The 14,731-nt window shown below is 40.7% G+C and overlaps 1 protein-coding gene across 2 annotated transcripts in view; it reads left to right on the forward strand.

Annotated features, from left to right (window-relative positions):
• The window catches only part of KIF4A (kinesin family member 4A), a 120,214-nt gene that overhangs the window by 98,432 nt on the left and 7,051 nt on the right, over nucleotides 1–14,731 (forward strand). For both annotated transcript variants that reach the window (XM_007097578.3, XM_042974913.1), the window contains 8 exons: nucleotides 1,121–1,276; nucleotides 1,397–1,497; nucleotides 5,818–5,947; nucleotides 7,353–7,523; nucleotides 7,905–8,012; nucleotides 9,032–9,109; nucleotides 9,466–9,564; nucleotides 10,103–10,288. In XM_007097578.3, the coding sequence (XP_007097640.1) occupies nucleotides 1,121–1,276; nucleotides 1,397–1,497; nucleotides 5,818–5,947; nucleotides 7,353–7,523; nucleotides 7,905–8,012; nucleotides 9,032–9,109; nucleotides 9,466–9,564; nucleotides 10,103–10,288 (1,029 nt within the window). The remainder of the gene's footprint in view (nucleotides 1–1,120; nucleotides 1,277–1,396; nucleotides 1,498–5,817; nucleotides 5,948–7,352; nucleotides 7,524–7,904; nucleotides 8,013–9,031; nucleotides 9,110–9,465; nucleotides 9,565–10,102; nucleotides 10,289–14,731) is intronic.

The following is a 14,731-nucleotide window of genomic DNA, read 5'->3' on the forward strand; positions in this document are numbered from 1 at the left end:
GGGAATGTAGATTGGTACAGCCACTGTGGAAAACAATATGGAGGTTCCTGAAATTAAAAATAGAAATACCATATGATCCAGTAATTCTGCTACTGGGTATTTACCCAAAGAAAATGAAAACACTGATTTGAAGATATTTGCACCCCATGTTTGTGGCAGTGTTATTTACAATAGCCAAGATGTGGAAGCAACCCAAGTGTCCATTGATAGATGAGTGGGTAAGGAAGATGTCACACACACACACACACACACACACACACACACACACTAGAATATTACACAGCCATAAAAAGGGTGAGATCTTGCCATTTGCAACAACATGGATGGACCTAATACCTCTAGGGTATTATGCTAAGTTAAATAAGGCAGATCAAGAATGACAATTACCATATGATTTCACTCATATGGAATCTAAAAAAACAAAATAAATAAACAAAAAGCAGATCTATAAAAACAGAAAACAAACTGAAGGTTGCCAGAGGGAAGAGGGATGGAGGGATGGGCAGAATGGGTGAAGGAGAGTGGGAGGTACAGGCTTCCAGTTATGGGATGAAGTCATGGGAATAAAAGGAACAGCATCAATATAGTCAGTGATATTGTAATAGTGTTGTATGGTGACAGATGGTAGCTACACTTGTGAGCATTGCATAACATATAAAGATACTGAATCACTATGTTGTACATAGGAAACGAATGTAAAATTATGTGTCAACTAAAAAAAATTTAAAACAAGAATGGATATCTTTATTAAAATCAACAGATGATCAAAATATACTTCAATTCTTTATCAGATGATCAAAATATACTTCAATTCCTTATCAGGACTAGTTAAGGACAAAAGTTAAGGAGAAAATGGAGAAGTCAAAGACGATGTATAAAAATACTAGGATATCTAGAGAAAGATTTTCTGCAGAAAGCCTCTTTCTTGTGACCTTCTGGGATATTTCTGTTTAAGGCTCTTGGAGAGCTATTACAACTTTTGGTGAGTGTGGGCATGAATGGAAATCTCACTTCTCCTTATGTGGGCTCTGTTCTGAGTGAAATTTAAGTCTGGAGCTGAATCTAGCCATGGGCCAGTGATTCCTCATTCCTAACCCAACATCACTAATTTCTCTTCTAGAATTGGCTTGGAAATGAAGTTGAGGTTATGGTCAGTACTGAGGAAGCCAAACGCCATCTAAATGACCTTCTTGAAGATAGGAAGATCCTGGCTCAGGATGTGGCTCAACTCAAAGAAAAAAAGGAATCTGGGGAGAATCCGCCTCCAAAACTCCGGGTAAGTGCCCTTATGGACATACATGATCAATAATCAGACTGCACTCCCCAGAAACCCTCACAGCTTTGGAGGGTTACTTTCCTTTTAGCACTTCACCCTCATTCCCACTGTTCTTTACAGAGGCGTACATTCTCGCTTGCTGAACTGCGTGGTCAAGTTTCTGAGTCCGAGGATTCCATTACAAAGAAAATTGAAAGCCTAGAGACTGAAATGGAACTCAGGTAATGGGACTGTCTCTAAGGCATTGTAATTTATAAAAATTTATGCCTGGAATCAAAAGAGAACCTATCAATCCAGTGATTCAAAAGCTTGTTTTTCAAAGGCTTTCTGATGGTAGAGAAATGAGAGAACATAGCAATTCTTTTGAACCACACACTTCACTAGATATGTTGGGTACATTTTCTCATTCCCTCCCTATGAGGTATTATTACATTTTATGTGGTAAGTATCATTCATTTGACTTTAAAGATTTAAACAGGGGCATCTGGGTGGCTCAGTCAGTTAACGTCCAACTCTGGATTTTGGCTCAGGTCATGATCCCAGGGTTGTGGGATCAAGCCCTGCATTGGACTCCTTGCTGAGCATGGAGCCTGGGATTCTCTCTCTTTCCCATGGCCCCCACCTGTGTGCTCTCTTGCGCTCTCTCTGTCTCTCAAATAAAATTTAAATAAAGATCTAAACAGAAGTTCAGAAATCTTAAGAAATGTGCTAAAGGTTATACAGAGTTGGGATTCGAAACCTGGTCTAATTCCAAAACACATGCTCTTTATGATGCACCACATCTTAGTATCTCTGAAATGCAGAACTGGCTAAAAACAAAATTTTAGAGGAAGTCAAGAACTGATACCAAAAGAGCTACAGTACAGAAGGAAGAGAAGTTTAGAGATCATCAGCAAAGTAGATATATAAGGAAAGTTATCATGAGCATTAAATTACATTAGTAAATAAAGTACATAACACAGTACTTGGCATATTAGAAGTGCTCAGTGAACGTTCTCTCTCCTTTTCTGGCTCTAATACCATAACTTATGCTGCTCTAGTTACTATTACTATCTTTTAAGTATCTATGATATCTAGAAGGAATCAAACTTTGACAGAGATTTTAGAATGTCTTACGATAATAGAATTGTATTGCCCAGAAGACCTTAAAGATCATTTAATTTGTTTTTAGCAACACACACTAGCTGTTTATCTTTGGATACACCTATAAATCATTCAACATTTGAGTGTCTGCTTTGTGCTGCACTGGATGTATGCAGTTGGGATATATAGAAAGTAGGTGGCATTCCTTGCTCTGAAGTAGAAATAGTATAATGATATAGTGGTGTGTTGGAATCATTTGTTAAAATTTCAGGACTGTTGTAAACCATTGATAGCTTGCTACACATTTATGCTACAGAAACTAGCAAAAGCTACAAATCAGGTCTGGTTTTTTAAGTGCTGGTTGTTAAACATTTACCTGCACACCACTGTGCATAATTAAATGATTAAATGTTAAACAGGTACCAAGTAGAGAGTAATGAAACAGAGGTGAGTTTAACCAAGGGGATTTTCCTAAAGTTGATGAGACATAAACTAAATTTTAAAAGACCTAAGGGACATGAATTATCAGAGGAGACAGGAAAGGCCATATGACCAACTGACAGTTCTGAAGTGTTCTAGCTCACCTCTTCCGAGAAGTCTTCCCTGACTCTTCATCCCCCATTAATCCTCCTCTTCTCTAAACTCCTTCAGAACTTACAGTACCCAATCATATGGTACAACAGATGTGTCATCTTTATATTTGTTAATTTTTTACATTTATTAGTCTTGTTGATATAAATTGATCGTAAGCTTGTTGAAGGAAAGGACTATATATTACACCAGAGTTCTCAAAGTGTGGCCCACAAACCCCTAGGGGTCTCTGAGCAATCAGAACTATTTTCACAATAATATTATGACATTTGCCATTTTTACCATATTGACATTTGCCATGACCGTGCAAAGCAACAGTGGACAAAACTGCTCAGACCTTAGCTTGAATTAGAGCAGTGGCACCAATCGGTACTAGCAGTCACCACCACACACTCTCAGCTTTTATTTTTAAGTCAGTTTTACTTAAGACTGGCTTTGATAGGGGCACCTGGCTGGCTCAATCGGTAGAATATGATACTCCTGATCTCGGGGTCATGAGTTCAAGCCCCACATTTTTTTTAAGTAGTAAAAGAAAAAAAGAATGGCTTTGTTAAAGCAGTAAAAATTGTTAATTTCATTAAATCTCAACCCTTGAGTCCAAATCTATTTAGTATTCTGCATGACAGAACGGGAAGAACACAGACTACTTGTGCTCTGTGCTAAAGTCTGAGAGTTGTCTGGAGGAAAAGCACTTGTACGATTGTTTTTCCATGGAACATTAGTTGTCTTTGAAAGAATGACTGACAAACTATGGTTATTCAGACTTCAGTACTTGGCAGACACTTTTCTGAAAAGTGAACAGAGTGAGCCCGTCGCTTCAAGGAAAACAACTGGCAGTGTTTGTCACCAAAGTTAGAATTTGAGCTTTCAAGCAAAACTTAGAACTTCGGAAAATTTTTGTCTGCCACTATTGAGCTTGACAGTTTTTCATAACTTTTCTGATGAGACCAGTAGTGATATTAACAATTTTTTATTTTTTTTATATTACATCATGAAATGTGTTCACATTTGGAGACTTTGCATCACTCAGCATTCTCCAGATGATATTACAGAAGCCTGTAAGGGTAAAAGAACCATTGAGATTGCAAGATAGACCGATGGATTTTAACATAAGGGAGTAAGAAAAGTTTACTAGTAATGGTTTCCAATTCCACATTTCAACTTTAGGGAACTACCACTTGCAGGGTTTTAGTATAATCACAAAGAAGAGTATCTATCCACAATTACCTGAATAGGCTATTAAAATGCTCCTCCTTTGTCCAACTACATATCTATGAGAGGCCAGATTAAAGACAATTAATAAAGATGTTAATTTCAGCCAGAACACATCACAAAAGACTGGTTGCAGAGGGAGATGTGAGAATCCAGCTGTCTTCTATGAAGCCAGATATTACAGAGATTTGTATAAATGTAAAACAATCCCACTCTTCTCACCAAATTATTTTTTGTTTTAGAAAATGTATTTTTCATAAAATATATTACAATGGCTTTTTGTTATCTTAAGTGAATTAATAAATACTTAATTTTTTCTCAGTTTTACTTTCAATACTGTAAATACCTATAGGTATAATATATATAAACAGAGTTTCTCAGAGGTCCTCAGTCATTCTTAAGAGTGTAGAGGGGTCCTGGGGCACCTGGGTGGTTCAGTCAGTTGGGCATTTGACTTCAACTCAGGTCATGATCTCACAGCTCATGGATTCGAGCTCCACGTCGGGCTGTGTACTGACAGCTCAGAGCCTGGAGCCCGCTTTGGACTCTGTCCCCATCTCTCTGTGCCCCTCTCCTGCTCGTGCTCTCTCTCTCTCAAAAATAAATACTTAAAAAAAAAGAGTGTAGAGGGGTCCTGAAACTCCCAAGATTTGAGAACTGCCACCTTAGATTATTTTGGTACCCATCTTTTATAGTACCTTACAGAGCAGCACGTCACACATATGCTGGTATACTACCTCTCACCAGACACATAGCAAATTTGAGAAGGAAGCTATTAACAAAACTGCATTATTGTGTAAACCTTGGTCTCAGGCCATACCTGATCTGAAAGTATCTGTAAGTTATAATCAGGGTCAATGGTATCCAGTCTTCTTAGAAACTTCTCAGTCCTGTGCCAGGCACTTCAAGGTAACCTCTCGCAACATTAGCCATATGTATCAATTTGGTATTCGGTCCCAGCAAAGAACATTTACCTGCTTGTTCTTTTGAGATTTTGTTTTTCCTTCAGGTCTCCAACATGACTCTTACTCTTGCATGGTTGAGCCACTATATCACAGTCTGAACTTAAATGGCCTCAAGACAAAGTCACATTACAGTCAGTGCACTACAACAAAAGCCCTACTGATACAAATATTTCCAAATCCCACTATATGACCCATTTATTTCGACCTGTATTTAATGAAATAAAACCAAGATAGTCTCTTGGATTCCCTTTGCACCAAGAATGGAGATACCTAACCTGATGACTCAATCATTATTTAAAAGATATTTAACTGAGGGGATATTTAAACTGAGCCTCGGTGGCTCAGTCAGTTAAACGTCCGACTTTAGCTCAGGTCATGATCTCGACTTTAGCTCAGGTTCGTGCCTCGCATTGGGCTCTGTGCTGACAGCTCAGAGCCTGGAGCCTGCTTCAGATTCTATGTCCCTGTCTCTCTTTGCCTCTGCCCCACTTGTTCTCTCTCTCTCTCTCTCTCTCTCTCTCTCTCTCTCTCTCTCTCAAAAATAAACAAACATTTTAAAAAATTAGAAAAAAAAGATATTTAATTGGTACCTCCATCCATAAAACTATTTGAAGTTTCTCCATAGAGCTCTTCCCCTCTCCTTGGTGTTAGGGATGCTAGCAATGAGTCTCACTGTTTCTTTCCCTGAAGGAGTGCTCAGATTGCTGACCTACAGCAGAAGTTGCTGGATGCAGAAAGTGAAGACAGGCCAAAACACCGCTGGGAGAGTATCACTACCATTCTGGAAGCCAAGTGTGCCCTGAAATATTTAATTGGAGAGGTAAGCATCACTCTTCCCTACCAAGAATTAGGGGCCTGTCTTGGTAGGTTGAAATAAGATGTTATCTTGGAATACTGTCATAGTGCTATTGCCACTTTTCATGCTGAAAACTGCAATGACACTAGCATTAGAGAAATCATTTTATGGGTAAAGGCTGGTGTGGACAAGTACAAGCCATTCACTTAGAAAAATATAGGACTTGCAAACTGATACCTGTCATGCCTGACGCGTAGAAAGTACTCATTAAACATCTGCTATTATTATTGGGAAAATATCAGGATGCCATAGTAGGCCACTCATTAAACATAAGCTCTTATACTTACTGCTTTTTGAAACACCTATGACATGTATATTCAAAAAGTTTAAGATACAATCTAGAAAAGAGGAAACCTAATCATCTTTTCACATGTAAAGATGAATCCATCTTTTTTAAAAATTTTTTTTAACGTTTATTTATTTTTGAGACAGAGAGAGACAGAGCATGAATGGGGGAGGGTCAGAGAGAGGGAGACACAGAATCTGAAACAGGCTCCAGGCTCTGAGCAGTCAGCACAGAGCCCGACGCGGGGCTCGAACTCATGGACCGTGAGATCATGACCTGAGCCGAAGTCGGACACTTAACCGACTGAGCCACCCAGGCGCCCCAAGATGAATCCATCTTAAGGAAAATCCATCCTCACTGACCCTAAAATAATGTATCATCTTACATTGCCACAAGAGGGACTGAAGTTGATCAACTCTGGTGACTGAGGCATTTGCACTTTGAGACAAGCATACAAACTCCAACCCTGGAAGTTTGAGCAATGTTATATCCTTTATACATTTTTTTATTGGGTGACCATATTTGCCCTACCAAGGCAATCCTGTTTAGTCTTATGAACAGTGATATTTATGATGTTCACAGTGTGGGCCAGCAGAGACTATAAAACTAGGCCAGCAAAGGATATCACTCTAGCCTGAAGAGCCAGATCAATAGTCCCAGCTAATGTGTCTACTAGTTCCAACATGTGAACACAGACATTCTGAGATGGGCCATAATTGGCCATAAGGGTGTGTCCTATGGGTTTCTCTTTAAGACGAAGGAAGAAAATCTTAAATATCAGAACTTGGAGTTGTCAGATACTGTTTGTGTTCAGTTTATTCTCGCCTGGAGACAGAGCAAGAGATTAAATGACCTCAGCAGTGGCTTCTAGCTCTAAGAGATCTATCTCAACAGAAATATGGGCTCTTGGTAGCGTTGTTACTATTCGGTGGGAGATTCCATATGACATAGAAAGAGAAGAATGGACTTGGACATGGAGGAACTTTTCTCAGTCCATTTCAGGAAAGCTGACATTTTCCTGCCTAATGAATGGGGAAAGGTGGCCATTCTCCAAATAAACTGATCTTCTTTTATCCCTTCCAGCTGGTCTCCTCCAAAATACAGGTCAGCAAGCTTGAAAGCAGCCTGAAACAGAACAAGGCCAGCTGTGCTGACATGCAGAAGATGCTGTTTGAGGAACGAAATCATTTTGCTGAAATAGAGACAGAGTTACAGGCAGAGCTGGTCAGAGTGGAGCAACAGCACCAAGAGAAGGTAAACTCTGGCAAGCCAAGAAGCTATACTGAGAAACAAAGGGTCGTTGCTTTTTGTTATTAGTTTTAAAAAGATAGTGGGGAGAAAAAATTTTTTAATAAAAAGATAGTAGGGGGGATATGAAGTTCCCTTCAAAAGACCCCATAGTCTTTTCCAAGTTTTGCAGGCGAGGAACTTGAGAGAAATTACTTGTCGAAGTGTACACATACAGTGGCTCTTAGCCTCCAGCGTTAAGACTGAGAGTAACATTGTGGCCGTGCTTACTGCTTCAGGCCATGAGAACAAAATGCAACCCGTACTTCTAAATCAGAGGAGTCATCTGGGTCCCTGCTTGAACTAAGCCGGAATTCCTTTTTCCTCTTCTTACTCCTTTGTCCCTAGGTGCTATACCTGCTCAGCCAACTGCAGCAAAGCCAAATGGCAGAGAAGCAGCTAGAGGAGTCAGTCAGTGAAAAGGAACAACAGCTGCTGAGCACACTGAAGTGTCAGGTATGATAACGAGGCAAAGGTCTCCAGAGGTGGGATCCACAAGCCTGGCTGAGAATCCTGTCTGATTTACACCATTGTACTTTCAGCAGAGAGTAACCACTGAAAAGAGATTTATACTAGTAACCTCTGCAGTCTTTTGGCCCTATTTATTCAATTTAGGGGTATTTAGAATGTAACCACACATCGAATAACCTCCTTCGTGGTACAGAAATGACGATACATACTCCATACCAGACTTTGAGGCCTCCTGGTTCTTTGCCTCAGCCCTGAGCCCTAAAAGAGTTGAGAAAGTTCAATCATCCCACAGAATCCTAGGGGCATTCAGCTGTCTCTTCCTGAGCTTGTTTTGAGCTGAGACCTGACATGTTTGTAAAGTGCCTAAGGTCTGAATCTCTTCCAGAGGCTGGGAACACCACACCCTTTAGTAGCATGTTGGAGCACTATTTTATCCAACTTAGAATCTTTTTTTTTTTTTCCCTGAACCACCAGTCTCGAGAGTTTCCTTGGCACCTCCCATCGAAGACATAACCAAACTAGTTAAGGTCGTATGCACAAATCATGAATCTAGTTGTCTTAAGTGCCAGGAAGTTTAAGCAGGCTTATGAGAGTAGCAAATAAAATGGCTAGCCTGTGTTTAGAACGGTGAACAAAAGCATCTGTCGACTTGAAAGAAACAAAGCTAGCTGTCCATTTTGGTGTCTTAATCAGCATCCTGATGTGAATGAATAAGGGATGCAAGGCTAGAAAACAGAAAAGAATAAGGAAAGCATTTAGGGTAGAGCACATGGTTCCTGTGAGTGTGGTCAGGACGGCTTGGGAGTGTTGGAATAGAAGTGGCATTCAGGACACCTAGGAACTGGTGGGAATCAGGCATTTTTCTGGGTGCCAATGCCTGCTGTGCAAAAACCATCTGCTGCCAGCAACTTGGCAGCAGTATGTTTTCATCTATGTGAGTTGTTTGGTAACCCACATGTAGTGCCCAAAATAACCCCACCTATCACTGCACTATCTGGAAATAGGATGAAGAACTTGAGAAGATGCGAGAAGTGTGTGAGCAAAATCAGCAGCTTCTCCGAGAGAATGAAATCATCAAGCAGGTAACACAGCTTCCCACCCACTTTAATAAGCCCTGGGAGACCCTGTTGTAATTGAGGTCAGCTCTTGGGAGCAGCCCCGAGTATGATGAGTTGGCTCTATTTTTGAGGTCTGTGTCAAGTTTCCATGTAATACAGTCATGTGCATTTCAAAATGGTATAAACACACATTTTTTAATCTGCTCTTTTCTGAATCTAATGCCGATCTTCTAAAGTGAGTCCTTCAACCTACTATACTATTAACTTGCCTCACTTTACTATGGTTTAAATTAAGCTATCTTAGGAGTCTTTATGTTTTAGCCATTAACATTCCCAGTGGCTGCCCTGCAGCATACACTATGTGTTTTCTTTCCGAACAGAAACTGACCCTCCTCCAAGTAGCCAGCAGGCAGAAACCTCATCTTCCTAAAGATACCCTTCTATCTCCAGACTCTTCTTTTGAGTATATCCCACCTAAGGTAAACTGCTCAGTGCTGGTAATACCTGCACATGGCCACGGTTGGGGGTGAGTGTGCTAATTAAGTTCATCTTTTAGAAGAGGTTGAGAGTTAAAAAGCCCAAATTCCAGCATCTCAATTTTCCTTGGAGTCCCAAACAAAACTACAGTACAATCTTGAGGAAAATAGGCATTCTCCCTCCCCAGAAGGCTGACTTTGGGCCATTTACAGGCATTATGTAACACAACTGAGAAGAAACAGGAGAAAAGAGCAGTGTTCAGCTGTCCATCCAGAGATACTTATCTCATCATATCATGAGTCCCTCTTTCTTCCCTCAGACTGCTCAGCCTCTATCCCTTCAGTTTCTATCCCTTCAAAGACTCTGCAAGGCCAAAGGCTAAAGCAGAATTTCTTCTGATTGGTAAAGCCAAGGGCGTATATTTGAGGGAGTCTGAAAGCTCAGCTCTGAGAATATAGCTGGCAGTAGCTACTGGGAAGATATGATCTACATGTATTTTTTAAATTTTATTAAATAATTATTCCAAACCTTTTTTCTTAGCCCAAACCTTCTCGTTTTAAAGAAAAATTCCTGGAGCAAAGCATGGATATCGAGGATCTAAAATATTATTCAGAGCATTCCGTGAATGAGCCTGAGGAGGACAGTGCTGGTGACGATGATGATGGAGATGATGAGGAATGGAAGCCAACAAAACTAGTTAAGGTGTCCAAGAAGAACATCCAAGGGGTAGGAGGCAGCTCTCATCTCTGTCAGGGGTCCTAGTCATTAGTCTCTACTGTCAGTGGGAAGGTGCTGGCCCCATACCCTTCCCCTGAGCCCCTAAATCCCGTTCGAAGGCATTTGGCTCCGTGAGGAGTCCTTGTCGGGCCAGCTCTATATGGAACCTGGGGCTGGCAGAGAAGGTTGCCTGAGTGCACAAGATGGCTGTTTTCGTATTTTCAGGTTCTCACTAAGTCTGAATGGGTAGTAGTGTTCCATACCATTTCATTGAGGCTGATTGAGGGATCATAATAATCCTTCATATTTTTATAATACTTTACAGTTTAGAAGCCATTCTCATATATGTTCTGCCTTTTCATCATCACAAATAAAATCCAGTGAGGTATTTATTATTTGCATCTTACAGATAGATTTGGAACCCACAGGAGTGAAATGACCTTGCCTAAGGTCATAAAACCAAATGACAGGATTTGAAACCAAATATCCAACTCCAAATCCAGTCAGTTTCTATCATATCATGGTCATACCAATAACAGTTGCAGACCAGAAGCTAAGTAGGAACTTCATCTTCCTTGCCTACTAGAGTGATTATGTTCCCTAGGCTGAGGGCCAATAGGAATTACAGAAAGGGCTAATAATTAAGCTCAAACACACCAAGTTAAGGTCAGTCAGAAACAATTTGACTTTGAGGCATGCTTATTTACTTCCACGATGATAGTCCTATATAATTATCAAACCTAGATGTTTCATGTTGTGAAATATTAACTTCCCAGGCACTGTAGTTCACCACTACCCCAGATGTGCCCTGTAGCCACATTCCACTTAAAGAGAACAGTTCACAAATTAACCCTAGCCAGCTTCCTGGAAGGTTACTTGATTTCATCAGCTGATTGAGTCCCACAAAGGGAACTGAGCCTTAGAAAGCCACAACACCAGAGAGAAGCAAGTCATGAGGAATAGACTATCTATTAAGTCATTTGGGAAGAGTCATCAAAAATGCAACATGTCATGTGCTCTTAGTGGGACTAAGAGCTCATCCTTAGCCTCAGAGAGCTCATAATCTAATGGGAAAAAAAGGCAAAGAAATAGAAGCATACCATAGAACCTGAGCATATTCATCTCAGGGAGATGGACTGAGAGATTTTTTAAAATAAAGCTTATGTATTTATTTTGAGAGAGAGCACATGTGTGAGCAGGGGAGGGGAAGAGAGAAAGGGAGAGAGAGGGAAACCCAATCCCAAGCAGGCTCCATGCTTTTAGCAGGACAGCTGACACGAACCATGAGACCATGAGCTGAGCCAATATCAAGAGTCCTATGCTTAACCGACTAAGTCACCCAGGCACCCCCTAAGAGTGACTATAAAGCCAAATCAAGTATATACCGCCTAGGAAGATACCATGAAAGAGATGACTATTGTTGCATTATAAGACAGAAAGGGAGGGGCGCCTGGGTGGCTCAGTCGGTTGAGCGTCCGACTTCAGCTCAGGTCATGATCTCACACTCCATGAGTTCGAGCCCCGCATCAGGCTCTGTGCTGACAGCTCAGAGCCTGGAGCCTGCTTCAGATTCTGTGTCTCCCTCTCTTTTTCTGCCTCTCCCCTACTCATGCTCTGTCTCTGTCTGTCTCAAAAATAAATAAAAACATTAAAAATTTAAAAAAAAGACAGAAAGGGAAACACAGTCTTGGAAGCAAATTGAGAGCCCATTTCTGACACAATGAATAGCATATTGCAAAGACTCAGTTATAGAGGGACAGGGGGTTGGGACACTTACAGAAAATGGGGCAGAATATGTCTGACTTTTCACTCACTTATTCAACAAACGTTTTTGGACTCTACTATGACTGAAGTGGAGAGCATGAGCTGAATGTAGACACAAGGGTCAGCTAAGTAATAGGAAGCAGAGTTGAGAAGTATACACAGAAACAAATGGTAGAGGACCTAAAACTCCTCGGAAGGCATTTCCAGATGTGAAGCAAATGTGTGTATATTTGTGCTGGAGACAAGTTTACTGTATGTATTATGGCACTGTGGCTCCAAGCATAAAAGGGAAATATAGAAGTCTGGTAAAAATTGCAAGTCAGTGTTTGCTATCAGTGATAAATTCTATGTCTAAAACAGTGAGAGACTATTCTTTTCTAGGCTTTTCTCCTGATTTTGTAACTTGAGAAAATATAACTGGGCATTAAGGGGAAGGAGTTGGCATACAATCTAGTTTCTCCCTTTTGGCAACCTCAAAGTATGTGGATGCTATGACTGCTCTCTGATCAGACGTGTAGACACATTAGTTACAGACCTTGACGCTTTGCATGAAGGCCGTATTTATTGTTCCTACCCAGCTGAAATGGCCTGGTGTTATAGCACTAGATTGCTTCAAAGGAGACTGCAGCAGGTACCAAACTAAGGACTCGTCTAGAGCTAATGCTGAAAAAGTAGGCTTCCTCACTCAGCCATGTTTCCTATATGTACTAAGGAGATGCTGAGGGATAGGCCATGTGCTATAGTAAAAATAATAGGTTCAAAGCCAGGTAGACATGGGTTCTAGTCTTTAGTTTGCCACTGGCTAATTGGATGACCTAAAACAGGTCACTTAATCTCCCTAGGCTTCAGATTCCTTATCTATGCAATGAAGGGATTAGACTACAGTAGATGATGTATAAGGTCCCTTCCAGCACTAATATCCTGAGTCAAAGTAACAAAGTTGTATAAATATGGTTTTTTTAATTAATTAATTAATGAGTTTTAGTAATACTACCTTTATATGGTGTTTTATGGTATCTGAGAAGTTAAAAGAAGGAATATATGCAAAAACACCTTGTGAAGAATCAAATATCATACAGGTATTATTAGTAAAGCACCATAAGCGGGGCACCTGGGTGGCTCAGTTGGTTAAGCATCCGACTTCAGCTCAGGTCATGATCTCACAGTTCGTGGGTTTGAGCCCAGCATCAGGCTCTGTGCTGACAGCTCAGAGCCTGGAGCCTCCTTCAGATTCCATGTCTTCCTCTCTCTCTGCCCCTCCCCACTCGTGGTCTGTCTCTCTCCCTCTCTCTCTCTCAAAAATACATAAACATTAAAAAAATTAAAGCACCATAAGCATTTTTACAAATAGTCATTTGTCCCCTTTGGCAGAAAAGAAGGGGCAGGTATTCTTAATCTCTACCTTAGTGATGAAAAAATGGAGATAAACTTGAATGAAGTGACTTGTCCAAGGTCATACCAAGTATTAAATATAGGAGTAGAGCCTGAGTCTCCTGTCATAGCCTGGTATTCTTTATGTTAAAGTTTTTACCAGATCTTATTTTGAGATACAGTATAATACTGAAATCAGTGCTAAAAGAATTAGAGACTCTAAAGCAATAGTTCTCAACCCTGGCTGCACATTAGAATCCCCAAGGGAGCTTTCCAGCATAAGGAGCCTGGGACCCACCCCCAAATATTCTGATTTAATTGGTCTGAGGTGGGACCTGGTCTTTTTGAAAAGCTCCCCAGAGATTTGTGTGTAGCCAGGGTTGCAAATCACTGGCTTAAAGGAACCCCAGAGGTCTTTCAGCTCTACTTCCCACTCTATATAAAGAATCCCTCTATTATAGTGGTTCTCACCTGGGGTGTTGGGACATGCTGGTGGCTTGCTGGCTGTTGCAATACACACACATGTATACACACACACACACATGCCATGTACCACAAACATATATATTTGAAGTCATGGCTGTGGCAAGGTCATGTTCCCTCTCGTACGTTATGATCTGGGTCCTGGTGGGAAAGAGAATAAGGTGAAGTTATAGCTTGTGAAATGGCATTCATGCGAATGCATCTGTCGTGTGTGTATCATGACTGTTCCCATAATACCACTATCAGGTGTTTAGCCTCTGCCTGCTTGAAAACTTCTAGTACTGGGAAGCTCACAGCCTCATAGGGCAGCCCATCATAGTCCACTAACCGTTAGGAAGTTGTTCCTTGTTGAGATAAAATATACTGACCTGTAAATCATCCCAATAGGAGATGGCTGTGTAAAAGTCTAGTTGTTCTTCCTCACAACAGCCCTTCAGATACCACTCTCATTGTATTATCCCTTTGGATAAAATAGAGACACATTGACAGGATAATAGAGTGTGAGGCATTTAGATGAATTTGTGAATGGTCAGAGGACCATAACCAGGCTATAGTAATCAGTGGATCACTGTCATCTAGTGAGTTGTCTCTAGGACATGTCATAGAACTCTGTCTTTTGTCCTGTCTTACTGAAAGAAACAAGATTTTTTTCGTCATAACGTCCGGTATTGGCAAGGGCGACTAATGTGGGCATTCCTCTCTATTGCTACTGGGTAGGTAAATTGGTGTGCGTCTGAGAGGCAATTTGAAAATATGTATCAAAAATACATATGTATCAATAATATGTATCAAAAATACAAAAATACACCTGGCCGGCTCAGTCAGTAGAGCATG

This window comes from Panthera tigris, chromosome X, assembly GCF_018350195.1.
Source record: "Panthera tigris isolate Pti1 chromosome X, P.tigris_Pti1_mat1.1, whole genome shotgun sequence".
Lineage (NCBI taxonomy): Eukaryota > Metazoa > Chordata > Mammalia > Carnivora > Felidae > Panthera > Panthera tigris.